Below are 12,626 nucleotides of genomic sequence, written 5' to 3' on the forward strand. Positions count from 1 at the left end.
TGCTTTTAAATGATAAATAGCAAGATACTAGCCAAATAAAGATGCTGTGAAGATTGTTCTCCTTAAATGGAATATTTAATAAATGCTAGGGATAAATTATATTATATATATATATAGCCTGGGACCTATCATAAATTGTGTGGTCAATCTGTGTTGTACACACATGTAAAAACTACGGAGAGTGAAGCACATTTGTTGTTAATTGATTAAAAATGTGATTTCTCTTTTTATTACATTATCATAATGTAGTACATCATCATTCTCTTTGATAAAGGAAGGAAGTTTGAGAATTTGTAAGCATGAATTTCTATTCGTCTTTGCTTGGTTTTATCTCTACATAAAGGGTTGCATTTTATTATGCACTCTCTAAATGTTACATTGTTACTATTTTTTCTTTGTACAGAAAGCGGTGATGATCCTGGAATCGATTGACTCCAGGCAGCTAGATTTTGCAAAGAAAGCAGCACCATTCAACAACTGGTTAGATGGAGCTAGGGAAGACTTGATGGATATGTTCATTGTTCATACACTGGAGGAAATCTCAGTAAGTTCTCATTCAAATACATGACGCCATGCTAAAAGACGTACTTGTTTTCCTTAACTCTTCTTTAACTCTCTCTTAGAAATTAAGTATGTCAAGCCCACTATGCTTCTTTCATTTTATTTTGGCACAGCAGATATTGTAGGTGGTTTGTCGCATCATGCATGAACATAGTGTTACAAGAATATGTGTTGTTTATCTGTAGATCACAGAAAAGGATACTAAAAAAAAATCAAATTGGCAGTACAATAGTTGTGAGAGATGTATATATTAATGCAAATGTAAAACTGGTATTCAGATAATTGATTTATTTGTGTCATTATAGTATCTGAATTTGAAAGTTTTAAGTAAATGATTGATACATCTGTATAGTTCTGTATTTGTATAATTCTGATATAGGTGTGGTAAATTACCATTAATTGTATATCCTTCAAATTAATTGGTATCTCCTTTAATCGGTTGTAACTTACGATTAATGTTACAAATTATTAAGATACGATGGATTGCAGCGAGACTTGAGATATATACATTTTTTACAATTGATGATAAGTCGATTTTTGTGCTCCATGGCCTTAATGTAAAACTGATACATAAATGTATTTGTATAATTTTAGTATATGATTTGAAACCTTTACGTAAAACAATTGTTATTTTTGTTCAGGTGTTTGAAAGTGTAAATATTTGCTTTGTTTGTAGGAATTGCTTGATGCTCATGAGGTTTTCAAGAATAATTTGGGAGCAGCTGAGGAGGAGTTCAACTCTTTGGCCGCACTGGCTAATGAGATCAACAAGACTATTGAGATGAATAACGTCGGCATCAAAGAGAACCCATACACAACCCTCACAGTACAAGTGAGTAGTCATAATAACAATCATGATTATGATCATGTATGAGCTAAAACATGAAGTACCATGGCACTTACAAAAGCACAGAATTTGAAGTAAACTATAAAATACATGGACTCGTTGTCACATTAAGGTACTGAGGGAAGATTATGTTATAAAGGAGTTTTTGAAAGCGGCAAAACGGATGGAAAGTGGGATGTTGTTCATGTTTTTGAAACAGCCAATGGTAAACGTTTTTATGTAGATAAGATCAATGATATGGGAATAACTACTGGTAGGTTATATTTGTCAGCTGTTGAGCAAAGATTACAAGCTGGTGTATATATTTGGAGATTGTTAATAAGGTATTCAGTCTTATAGCCCATGCACAATCTCTTTAGATTGTGAGAGACTAGATGGTGTGAACTAATCAATGTAATGATGTACTTTTATCTTCCTCAGGTTGTAGTTGAGAAATGGAGAGATCTATGTGAACTGGTGCCCAAGAGAGATGAGGCCTTGTCAAATGAGTTACGGAGACAACAATGTATCCTTTACAACAATCAAGTTTTATTCTCTTTTCTTGTTTCTGAGCATTGCTCATGCATATTGTCTAATGATTGAATCAGTGAACATTTGATTGGCCATGTTCAAATTCACCGCCACTTATTTTGTGATACCCCAACCAGAAACATCTTTTTCATGGTCGTTTTATTATTTTTCCCCTTCACCTTCTTTTGCTTCTTCATCTATCTTCACCTTCTTCTGCATACAGTGTTTCCAGCCATTTAGTCTTCAAACTTTTGCCCTGCAATTTGTTTTCAATGAATTCAAACTGGATTAAAGATGCTATAAGTAAATGTAATGTACAGACCACATTTTTGTAAAGTATTCTGAACAAAAGCCCACTAGCCCACTAGTGCTGTCTTTTATTATTATTTTGTTTCCTTTTCTTTTCTCTATTTGTCTTGAAGAGGTCAAAATCTGGGTTCTGTGATACTCATGCGCAGTTTTTAAACATGTAATCAGGTAGGATTGTATTTATAAATGGAGTATAGGTCGTTTTCCTTGACACTAGCCCTCTTTAGCCAATGAGCAGATGCGTGTACGATTTGCACAGTTGGCCAACCAAGTTGGTCCTTGGATTGAGAAGCAGATGGCTGCAACCATGAACATCGCCATCGGACTGAACGTGCCTCTAGAGAGCCAACTACACAAACTGCAAGACTATGAACACACTGTGCTGCAATATAAGAGTAATGTGGATGACCTGGAGAGTTGCAACAAGTCCGTACAAGAAGCCATGATCTTTGAGAACCCACACACACAATACACTATGGAGGTAAACAGAACCCCAACACAGACTTAGCTATTCCATCCTCTTGCCATCTGATTCTCAAAGAAACGGCCATTGTATTAGATATGGAAGAAAAAACAAACATCATCTCTCTGAATAATGATAAGAATACTAAGAAAAGTAATTTTAGTAATTGTAAGCTTTTCAGTCAAAATGAAAGCTGAATCGGCTTCAAACAATCACACTACTGGAACAAAATCGTTACAGTTCTGGTGCTCCAAGTTCCTCCAAGGAAGCTAGGATTCCCTTGAAATTTAGATTTTATCAATGAGCATAAATATTCATGATATGGCAAGTACACAAAGGCAGCTTTACTGACCCCACCCACAAGCATGCTAGTCTCCTCCTGACAGTCTTTGTTTCTGGTATGTGGAAAGCCTTGTCGAAAGACTTTATGATACAATATTGTCTGTTGAGAGCAACACGGGCGTTATTCACTCTGTGTTACAGCATATGAGTTAATGCCCTTCTTGCTCCTAACAGATGATGTGTTTCATTTCCGATTATTGTTTTCTAGTATTTCTAAAGGATGATTAATGTGGTTGATTGATGTTTATTTACTGCAGACGATACGCGTAGGATGGGAGCAGCTGCTTACAGCTATCAGGAGGTACATCAACGAGATCGAGAATAACATCCTGACTAGAGACACTAAGGGCATCACGGAGGAACAACTCAATGAGTTCAGAGCATCCTTCAATCACTTTGACAAGGTAGGTCTTATATAACAACCAATCTTGCATTGGTTGGAAAGTAAATTTGCTTGATTCATTTATTTGTTATAGTACTTGTGTGACTCCCCCCAGTTTTTGAGTGATCATAAATTTAGCAGTACAAAGATCTAGATATGTAACTGGTTATTGTCCCTGGGGGAGGGGGTAGTTTTCCTGGGTGTGATTGTCCAGGGGGTAATAGTCCTGATACGGTTGTATCCAATAATCTAATTTGAACCCTCATAGAATGCTATGGCTTGATGTATTGAGTAGAGGCATTGGTTGACAGGAAGCTTTTTGTTGTTGAATGTTTCAGAACCGTACCCAACGCCTGGAACCCCTCGAGTTCCGTTCATGCCTGGTGAGTTTAGGCTACGATCTGAGGGAGGACAAGAAGAGTGACATTGAGTTCCAGCGTATCATGGCTCTGGTGGATCCTAGCGGCACCGGCAAAGTGTCCTTCCAATCCTTCTTAGACTTCATGACTAGGGAAATGAGTGATGCAGACACCGTAGAACAGGTCGTCGATTCATTCAAGGTCTTGGCTAACGGCAAGGTGAGTTGCACAGCAAGTTTAATAATAATAATAATAATAATACATGAGATTTATATAGTGCCATTATCCATTCTAAGGAAATACTCAAGATGCTTCAAAATATTAGGGAACACATGACATCATGACAATGGAATCGTGTACATTTACTTGTGGTTTCCTTGTGGTGTGACATGGTTCATGCGTTTGACTCTCACTCAATCCAAGGGCCAAGAGTTCAAATTCTAGCCGGCACTATAGTCCTTTGGCAAGGTATTGATCCACATTTGCCACTCTTCACCCAGGTGTAAATGGGTACCCAACATGCTATGACCAGGATAATAATGTTGGAATGCTAGAAGCTTCATAGCATGAGTGACATGTGCACTATATAAGAAGCCACCTCTATCATTATTATTATAACCACTTTTTAGGCCAAGCTCTCTATGGGTTCTTGGAGATTGCTTTGTCCTATATCAGGGATGAGATTCCTCTGCTGATCAGCGCATTTCAAGACAGGGATAAACAAAAATACCTCTCTCATCCAAAGAATGTTACAGAGTCGCTTTAAGCAAGATGGGGTAACATATATTTCTCAAATGTATCATTTAAATGCAAGGAAAAAGTGTCCTTGACATAAATATATTCTAAAGTTTTCTGCAGAAAGACCCTCGTAAGGGGCCGCTGCCCTCTTAACCCCCGCCACCCCCATTTAATCTTCCTCCTTTTGTGGGAATTTCTCTGTCTCATCCCTGCTATATATACATCCATAGGTTTTAGACCGGAAATAAATTGCTGTGTGGAAGAGAAAAATCAAAGTATGATCAAGTAATTCCAAAAGAGTGATTGACTGGCATGTGATGTATCACTTGAAGCATGTATTACAAAGCTTTTGTGTTTGTGTTTGCAGGCTTATATCCTACCTGATGAGCTTCGTATGGAACTTCCTCCCGAGCAAGCAGAGTACTGCATCGCTCGTATGGCACCATTCAATGGTACTGGTGCTGCACCAGGTGCCCTAGACTACATGTCCTTCTCATCAGCTCTCTACGGCCAGAGTGAGCTTTAAACAACAAAACCGCTCGCCCTTTTAGCAGAATTTTATTTAGAAATTGTGAGAATTATGTAAGAGCAGATTAGAAAAATTATATATCTACCAACAAAAAAAAGTGGAAAAAAAATCTTCATGGAATATTTGATGTGACTGGCAACTTTTTTGTTATAAGCAATTAAAGTAGACATTTATTTTATTTTGTTCATTTTTTTTTTAAATCCTTTGTCAACATTTTGTCCTATGCTGTCTGTCTATCTGGATTTTTTTTTTTTTAATTATTAATTTTTTCTTTAGTTATTTTACTTAACTTTCTAACTTGGCCCCATGTAAGACCAATGCGCCCTTGTATGTTAACATGTTTAAGATGCATAGAGACTGGTCAACAGTTGTTTTTCCCTTTCAGTCTCTCTCTTTCTCTCTCTTTCAACTTGTGGATTGCTTTTGCCGTGCATTTTTCTTCGGTTTCCCAGAAAAGCTTGTTGTCTGTGAGGACCTATGCTGCAAGCAATTCAGCTACTTCCTAACAGATTAAATAAAGGAAAAGTGGTGGTTCAAAGAATCATTAGAAATCGGTATTTGGTTTGAGCTAAATAGTTGTACTTCATCATAGTTTGTTCTGTATTTCGTTGCTCTGTACTGTTGTTAATTGTAAATATATCCTCGTGTTGAAGCTTTTGCAGCATTCACGTCAATTTGCCCTCTAAAATTGTATATTGCAGTTGACATAGCAGCCAAAATTGAAGCGATCATGTAGAGCTTGAAAGAAACGCAAATAAAGATAAAGTAGTGTACCATTGAGATTATTGAGTAACTTCTGGTTGGTATGATATCTTTACCAAAATGCCACTGTCTGCTGTTAAATGCAGGTGCTTTGATCAAGTCCATACATGATTCAAACCAAACAGAAACCAATTTTGTGCCTTGCAGTAATGTTAGGTACGCTCACTCTATAAAGGCATATTTTCATAGATTTTTTGAGGTTTTGAAGAAAGGATTTTGGATGATGTCTGTCTATGTAATATACAGTTGTAATTGATGTGTTGTAGAAAGCAATAATTTAATCATGTGATTAGAGGTCTGTTTCCTTATGCAAAAATCAATTTAATTTTCATATCGTAGAGAAGAAACGGTTAAACAATTTTATAACATACATTTGTGTTAGGTTAAGTACAAACATTATGGTTTCAAATTGTTTTTTCTTTCTTTTTGAAAAAGCTTTTATACATGTCAAGCCAGAATACTTTTCAAGTGTTGATATTTGAAAGCCATCGCGCAAAGTGTGATGTGATACGTTAATGGTACTAACGGCCGGCAGCCAGTCATACATTCTTCAGCTCTATTTCATTCACACTATAACTCATTAGTACAATTAGTGATATGTATCATGTTTATTACCACAAGTTAAACCCTCAGAAAATATTCCTAATAATTTACTCAAGTTATTGTTTCAATCTCTGTTCTAAGCTTGTATCATCCTCACCAGGCTCGTGTCATTTCGAACCTTATATACTGGTTTATCTCTCAATATCGTTTTGTATATTTTCATATTTTCTTATGGTGTGAAGAACAAGCTATGTACAAAACATAAAATTTATCTAACAATTCAAGAAAAGTTGCACTTACGATCAGTTTATCCAGCTTTTTGACAAGGAATATGCTAAGATGCGTATATTATCTGGTTCATTGTAAATTGAAACCTTATTCTTTCAAGTGCACATTTGAAAGAGAGTCATTTTTAAGGTATGGTACTGAAATGTTTTATGCAGACCTTTAATTGTATAGTTATTTTTTTGTTATATGAACAGAGAAGATGAATGATGTCTATTTGTATTTAATGCTTCCAAGTCAGTTAAGTCAAAGTTGTGAATGTTTCAGCTCTTCTTTTGATCTTTATTTTGATTGTGGGTATATGTATGTATGGTTTTGAGCATAGTGGAATATGTGGAAGATTGTTACTGCAGTCCTTGTCTTAATACTCAGTTGTAGTACTTTTCATGTGCATTCATGAATTCACCTGTGTTGGTTAGTTTGATATGGATAGAGAGAAGAAGTAGTAGGTAAAATACAAGGGGATAAACCCGTAATTGGAATTGATCGAGCTTGTCACGTCGGAAAGCTTTTCATTTTCAAGGAGGGAGCAAGTCATCAAAAGAAAGCACACAATGATTCATCTTTCTTGCAAAGATATAAAGAAAATTGTAACCTTTGAGTATTGATGATGTTCAATTAGTTTTACCGAATAGCTGGAATGTGAGGATATCACTTTCATCAGCATTACAGATATTGAGGAAATAGATAGTACATGTGTGTAATGTGTTTGTTTGTTTGAGTACATGTATGTAAGGTGTTTGTCTGTTTGTAGGATATATACAATTAATTTTTTAAGACATTGGATTTATATTCTCTGCAAAGTTGTCCAATTTAACCATCCAATGTCCTCAATTTTCAAAGAACTAATGACAGATATTTCTTTTCTTAGTCTAATTATTAGTCATATTGTATCATTAGATGGACAATTTTCTTACTTTATCCACCTATTTGTGTGTACATAATACAAATCAATATTCATGTAACAGAGTTGATGTATTTTAGGGGTAAGTGGGAATAACCCAAGCAATGCACTAATTCACTATCCAAGTACTTTTCAAGGTGGTGGTTATTAGTTTGGTTTAGATTGGAATTATGGTAAAAATTGTCGCTTTTATTATTGTTTGCGTTTGTACATGTTAGTGTGGAGACAAAGTAGAAACATAGATGCTCATTATGTTGGTAGCCAAACATTTCTCCTTTTTCAAATTTTTTTCCTCAAATGATTAATTGAAATTTGCACCGAATGCAGGAAATTTATTAAAATTATCAAATTTTAAATTTTTGTGTTCAATTCAAAGTTTTAATGAATTTTACTTGCAACAGGTTATTACTTCTCAATCAAATTGTCGAATTTATGTAAAAAAAAAAAATCATAGAAAATTGTCTGTACTTCAAAATATTACAATGTCTCCTTAGTTAGCTTTTTGTATCTTAAACATATGATAACCATCAGATGAATTAGCCTCAATCCACCATTGTGGATTATTCTGTAAAACATAACTACCTAAGGAGAAGAAAAGGAACCTTTTTTAAAGTTGCAAACATTGAGATATTGGTGCATAGCTGTATTAAGTGCTATATGGGACGTACAAGAGAAAGAAAGAATGGCTTCAAGAAGAATCCACATGATCTTTAAACCAGTAACCAGTTATTAACGATATCAATGACTCTGACGAAAATTGATCTATGGGTGTTTCTTCTGTTGACGAGCCTCCTAGCCTATGCAATTTGGGAACATTAAAACATCTTGCAGTCCCCCTCATATCTCTTCTTTTGAGTTTTTCTTGTGAGTGTATTGTTTGATCAGGGAGGTGTGATGAAAAAGCAAATGTAATGCCATAGTCCCAACTCATGTAATCCCACTCTCTCTCAGCCCCCCCCCCTCTTTATTCTCTCTCTCTCTCTCTCTCTCTCTCTCTCTCTCTCTCTCTCTCACACACACACTCATACACATAACCTTTGTAGTTTACAATTCTTTCCTTATTCTCATTTCCTTGCTAAAAATATGTATGAAAAAAGGATGAAATACAAGAGGATTATTTTACAAATAATACACAGCAGTAAGGGCATTAGTAAGATTTACTCACAAGCCCACATCTCCACACCATACGGAAGAGAAAAATTCCGGACAAAAATGAGCTACAATTATTGTAAAAATTCTCAATTTGTACATGGGATGGAACGGGGGGTTAAGGAGTTTTTGTTATACACTTGCATGGCAGGATGATTCCAGGTGTGATGATTTTAAAGCCCCACTGTCCTACTTGTAGCTTCTTGCTCCCTCTATATAGAAAATTTCCCCAATCGGTTCCTGTTGGTCCCCCATGATCCTCTTTTTTTTTTATGTTAGTTGAGAGCTGAGTTAATGAGATAGCCACCTGTCAGTGACCTCGCTGTGTGGTCTAATCCCTTCTGGCCCAGTAGTATTGACGGTCTTTAATATAAAGATCTCCACCAAAGCTGGGGACTAGTTCCCTGAAGAGCTGGAGTAGAATATATGTAAGTCTGTTAAATGAAAAGAGGAAAAGTTCAAGGAAATAAGTAGAGTAGCATGATCCTGAAAATATAAAGGTAGACAGACTACACGGATCTCCGAAAGATTATACTCCACTCAAACTCACCCTACTGATCTTATCATACCATCGTAGAACGAATTTCTTGCATTGATTCTTAACGAAAATATAAAATAATTCTTTAGAAAAATATCGGAATAATATTTATTTCATATTGTATTTTGTATCTATGTCTCTTCCTTGTATCAGATTTCAAATGACAGTAAACTCTGACAGAGAAACAGAGCGGAATTATAATTATGCCTCTTCCCTCAGTTTATAAACAAAACAAAAAAATCAATAGATCTGTAGGCCTACCTGTCTATTACTCTTTCAAATATTCAGTAGGACTCCCCACTTCATATGGCAATCCTAACAGTTGTGTGATGTGAAATAATACATTTAGTCGTGAGTTACAGTCTTTCTGTGTCCATCTGAGAACAAAGCCAACATGATACGAATAATAATAAGAAGCTATTCATACTCAATTATTTCTCAGTGTTACCTTTCAACAATATATCTAGGTTTTAGTCTCAAGACTTAATACAAAGCCCCTACCCCTTGCCCCAATCGTGCCTGCTTTGCCCCTTTTCCACACTCCTCTCTAGGGGCCAAAGTAAGACCAATTACTTGCTTTGGTAATATATTGCAAGCACGGGTCTTGAAGAATAATCTTTTGGGGAGGTGGGGTTTCTGGTATTTATTTTTACAACTGCCTCACTTAAATTCATTTATAATCAAGAAGAATGAGGCTGTACATATTTTTTTTTTTTTTGGGGGGGGGGGAGGCAGGGGTTCATATGCAGGAAAATTTGCTTTGAGTAAACAATACGGTTGCAAACCTTTAATAAAATATAAACACAAGTATTAACAACTGCACACGTACCGATTGAAAACGTTAGCCTCTCAATCAGGCGCGAACGCAGGGGGGGGGGGGGGGGGGTACCCCCCACCTTTAACTTTTGTTATGTGTGTGTGTTTTGGGGGAAAACCCTCCCCTTCATTTTTTTTTTAATTTAAAAAATAATAATAATAATTTAAAAAAATGTGGTAATGGGTGACCCCAAAGAGCCGACCTGCGCCCCCCCAACGAAATTTGGGACACACACAAAAAAAATGTGCTCTTAAACCCCCCCCCCCCCCTTGAAAAAAATCCTGCGTACGCTACTGCTCTCAGTATTGTACATGTATTGTAATATCAATTGGATGTCGACATTTTAAATAATTTAGTATACTCATGGTATCAAAGTGAAGAGCAATATGACCACGAAAGGTGATCATAATAAGCGGTATAATGTTTATCCTCCAATGGTCTTAGTTTTCGGCCGAATGAAAAGAAAGAATAAAAGAGAAGGGGAAGATTACGTGTCTTCTATCCTCCCCCGGAGACATCAAGTCAATTAATTCAATAATCTTGGAGCCCCTGTAAACAGGTTGCAAAAACATCGTTTGACAACAAGAATGTCATTAATACTAATATTCTTCTAGTCGAGCAGAAGTAATATCGACGGCAACACTAGTAGGCATCAAAAGAGAGTTCATGGATGAAATAGATGCATGGTTGATGCCAGAGATTCTTTATTTTCATCATGCTTCTTCATTTTAGAGAGGGAGAGAGAGCAGGAGCGAGATAGCGAGAGAGGAAGAGAGAGAGAGAGAGAGACTAAACAAGATAATTTGAATTAGCAGTCACATTTTTTTGTCTTTGAGTAGTAAATGGTTAGAGATTCATTTTCAGTGTATAAAATAGTGACCAAATACTATTTGAAGAAAATGTGTTACGTTTGAAAATAGTTACTAAGCCTTAATAAAAAAAAAAAAAGAGGCCAATTTGATGTTCATTTTCACAGAGAGGGGGAGCCAGTGAAATTTCATACAATAGTGATAGGAAATTGAGTTATGTATGTCATTAAATTAGGTTTCTTATAATGATATGAAAATGTCTAAATACTAAACCAGTGTCGATCTGCTATCTTATTCTCAATTTCAATGGCTTAGCGTATAGGCCTATCCTCCCCCTTCTCCGTTTTCTCTTATATATATTCTCTGAGAGAGATGTATTTCGAAAACAACGTTTAATTAACGAGTGCTATTCTTTTTACAGCTATTACCATGAGTACTGACATGAATGCATACCTGTCAATATGATATTAAATGGACAAACATAATAGATGTGAAGCGGGCTGTTCATAATATTTGATACTATACCAAGCCCTGAACATTTTGATTCGTTTATTTGTAGTCAGCTAGCTAGTATAACTGTTTTTGAAGCGTGATCATGGTAGAAGAACATTCTACTAACAATGTTCGACAGTCCACAGTGAAGAGTTTATAGCATGGTGGCTGGATCAAGGTCTCTCGACTTTCATTTTTCATTCTTTTGTTGACCACCGTGGAGTGAATTCAGGTTAATAAGCCCTGTCAACCCCTGCCGTATGATTATCAACCTACGTCCTCAGTCCTCACCCAGACTGTCAGGCAATTATAAATATAGAGGGGGAAATAGAAGTCGGGGGCTACAAGCAATTCTTTTTGAAGTTGCAAGTACTTTTGCTGGTAATTTTGCATGTGATTGTCTCTAGGACTTTGAAAAGGATCTACTAAAATGAATGGTTCGAGCGATATTTCAGCGTAGCCCATTTTCTGTAAACATGTAATTTGGAGTCAATTAAATTTAGTCGCTTTGAATAGGAGCACATGCTATGGAGAAAGGCAAAGGGGAAGGGGCTCTTATTAAAAAGTAAAAGGGGCACTTATCAGTGGTGAAAAGGAGCAGTTATCAAAAGGGGAAGGGGTGCTTATTACAGAGTTTAAAGGGGCACTTGTCATATTAAAAGGGACACTTATCAGAGGTGAAAAGGGGCACTTATTAAAAGAGGACGGGAACCTTCTTACAGAGGAAACGGGGGCACTTATCAGAGGTGGTAATGGGCTCCTATTAGAATGTGAGACGAGCACGTATTAAAAAGAAACAAACAGGGGCACTTAACTGAGATAAAAGGTGGCACTTTTCCTATGTAAAAAGGGGCACTTTGGGGTTACTTGAAAAACTTGGTCATAAATTATAGATTATATTTTATATAATTATACCTTCTTTGTCACAAAATTGTCACAAAGAAGTTATTTTTGTATGTCCTTGGGTTATTTTCTTTGTGATGATTGTACCATTGTATGTCATCTCTATGTGTTTGAATAGAACGTGATATGTCATCACTGAAAGGTTTTCAGAAGTTTTAGAAGAGAAATGGTCAAGTTTGTTAATTTGTGGAATGATCAGCTCATTTATGGCGACTGGCATCGGTAGAAACGAAGTCAATACTCAAGTTTCTTTTGAGCAATTCGATAATTCTCGACTTTCAAACAGTGTTCGATATTAGCGATTGGTTATTACTGAGAATTTACAGGTGTATCATGGGTTGATAGTTACAATTAATTCAAAGAGAAATGAATCACCCGAGTGTA

At 36.1% G+C, this 12,626-nt stretch overlaps 1 protein-coding gene across 3 annotated transcripts in view; it reads left to right on the top strand.

Annotated features, from left to right (window-relative positions):
• Window positions 1–8,374, top strand: part of LOC592971 (alpha-actinin) — a 57,777-nt gene extending 49,403 nt beyond the window's left edge. For 2 of the 3 annotated variants that reach the window (XM_003728008.3, XM_792469.5), the window contains exons 15-21: window positions 404–544; window positions 1,238–1,393; window positions 1,829–1,913; window positions 2,455–2,708; window positions 3,290–3,436; window positions 3,753–3,992; window positions 4,879–5,234. In XM_003728008.3, coding sequence (XP_003728056.1) covers window positions 404–544; window positions 1,238–1,393; window positions 1,829–1,913; window positions 2,455–2,708; window positions 3,290–3,436; window positions 3,753–3,992; window positions 4,879–5,037 — 1,182 coding nt within the window. In that variant the 3' untranslated portion in view covers window positions 5,038–5,234. Of the gene's footprint in view, window positions 1–403; window positions 545–1,237; window positions 1,394–1,828; window positions 1,914–2,454; window positions 2,709–3,289; window positions 3,437–3,752; window positions 3,993–4,878 lie in introns of all 3 variants that reach the window. The other variant, XM_011685736.2, reaches the window with a different exon arrangement.
• Window positions 8,375–12,626: the final 4,252 nt, after the last annotated feature.

This window comes from Strongylocentrotus purpuratus, unplaced genomic scaffold (genome assembly GCF_000002235.5).
Source record: "Strongylocentrotus purpuratus isolate Spur 01 unplaced genomic scaffold, Spur_5.0 spur5_scaffold_5, whole genome shotgun sequence".
Lineage (NCBI taxonomy): Eukaryota > Metazoa > Echinodermata > Echinoidea > Camarodonta > Strongylocentrotidae > Strongylocentrotus > Strongylocentrotus purpuratus.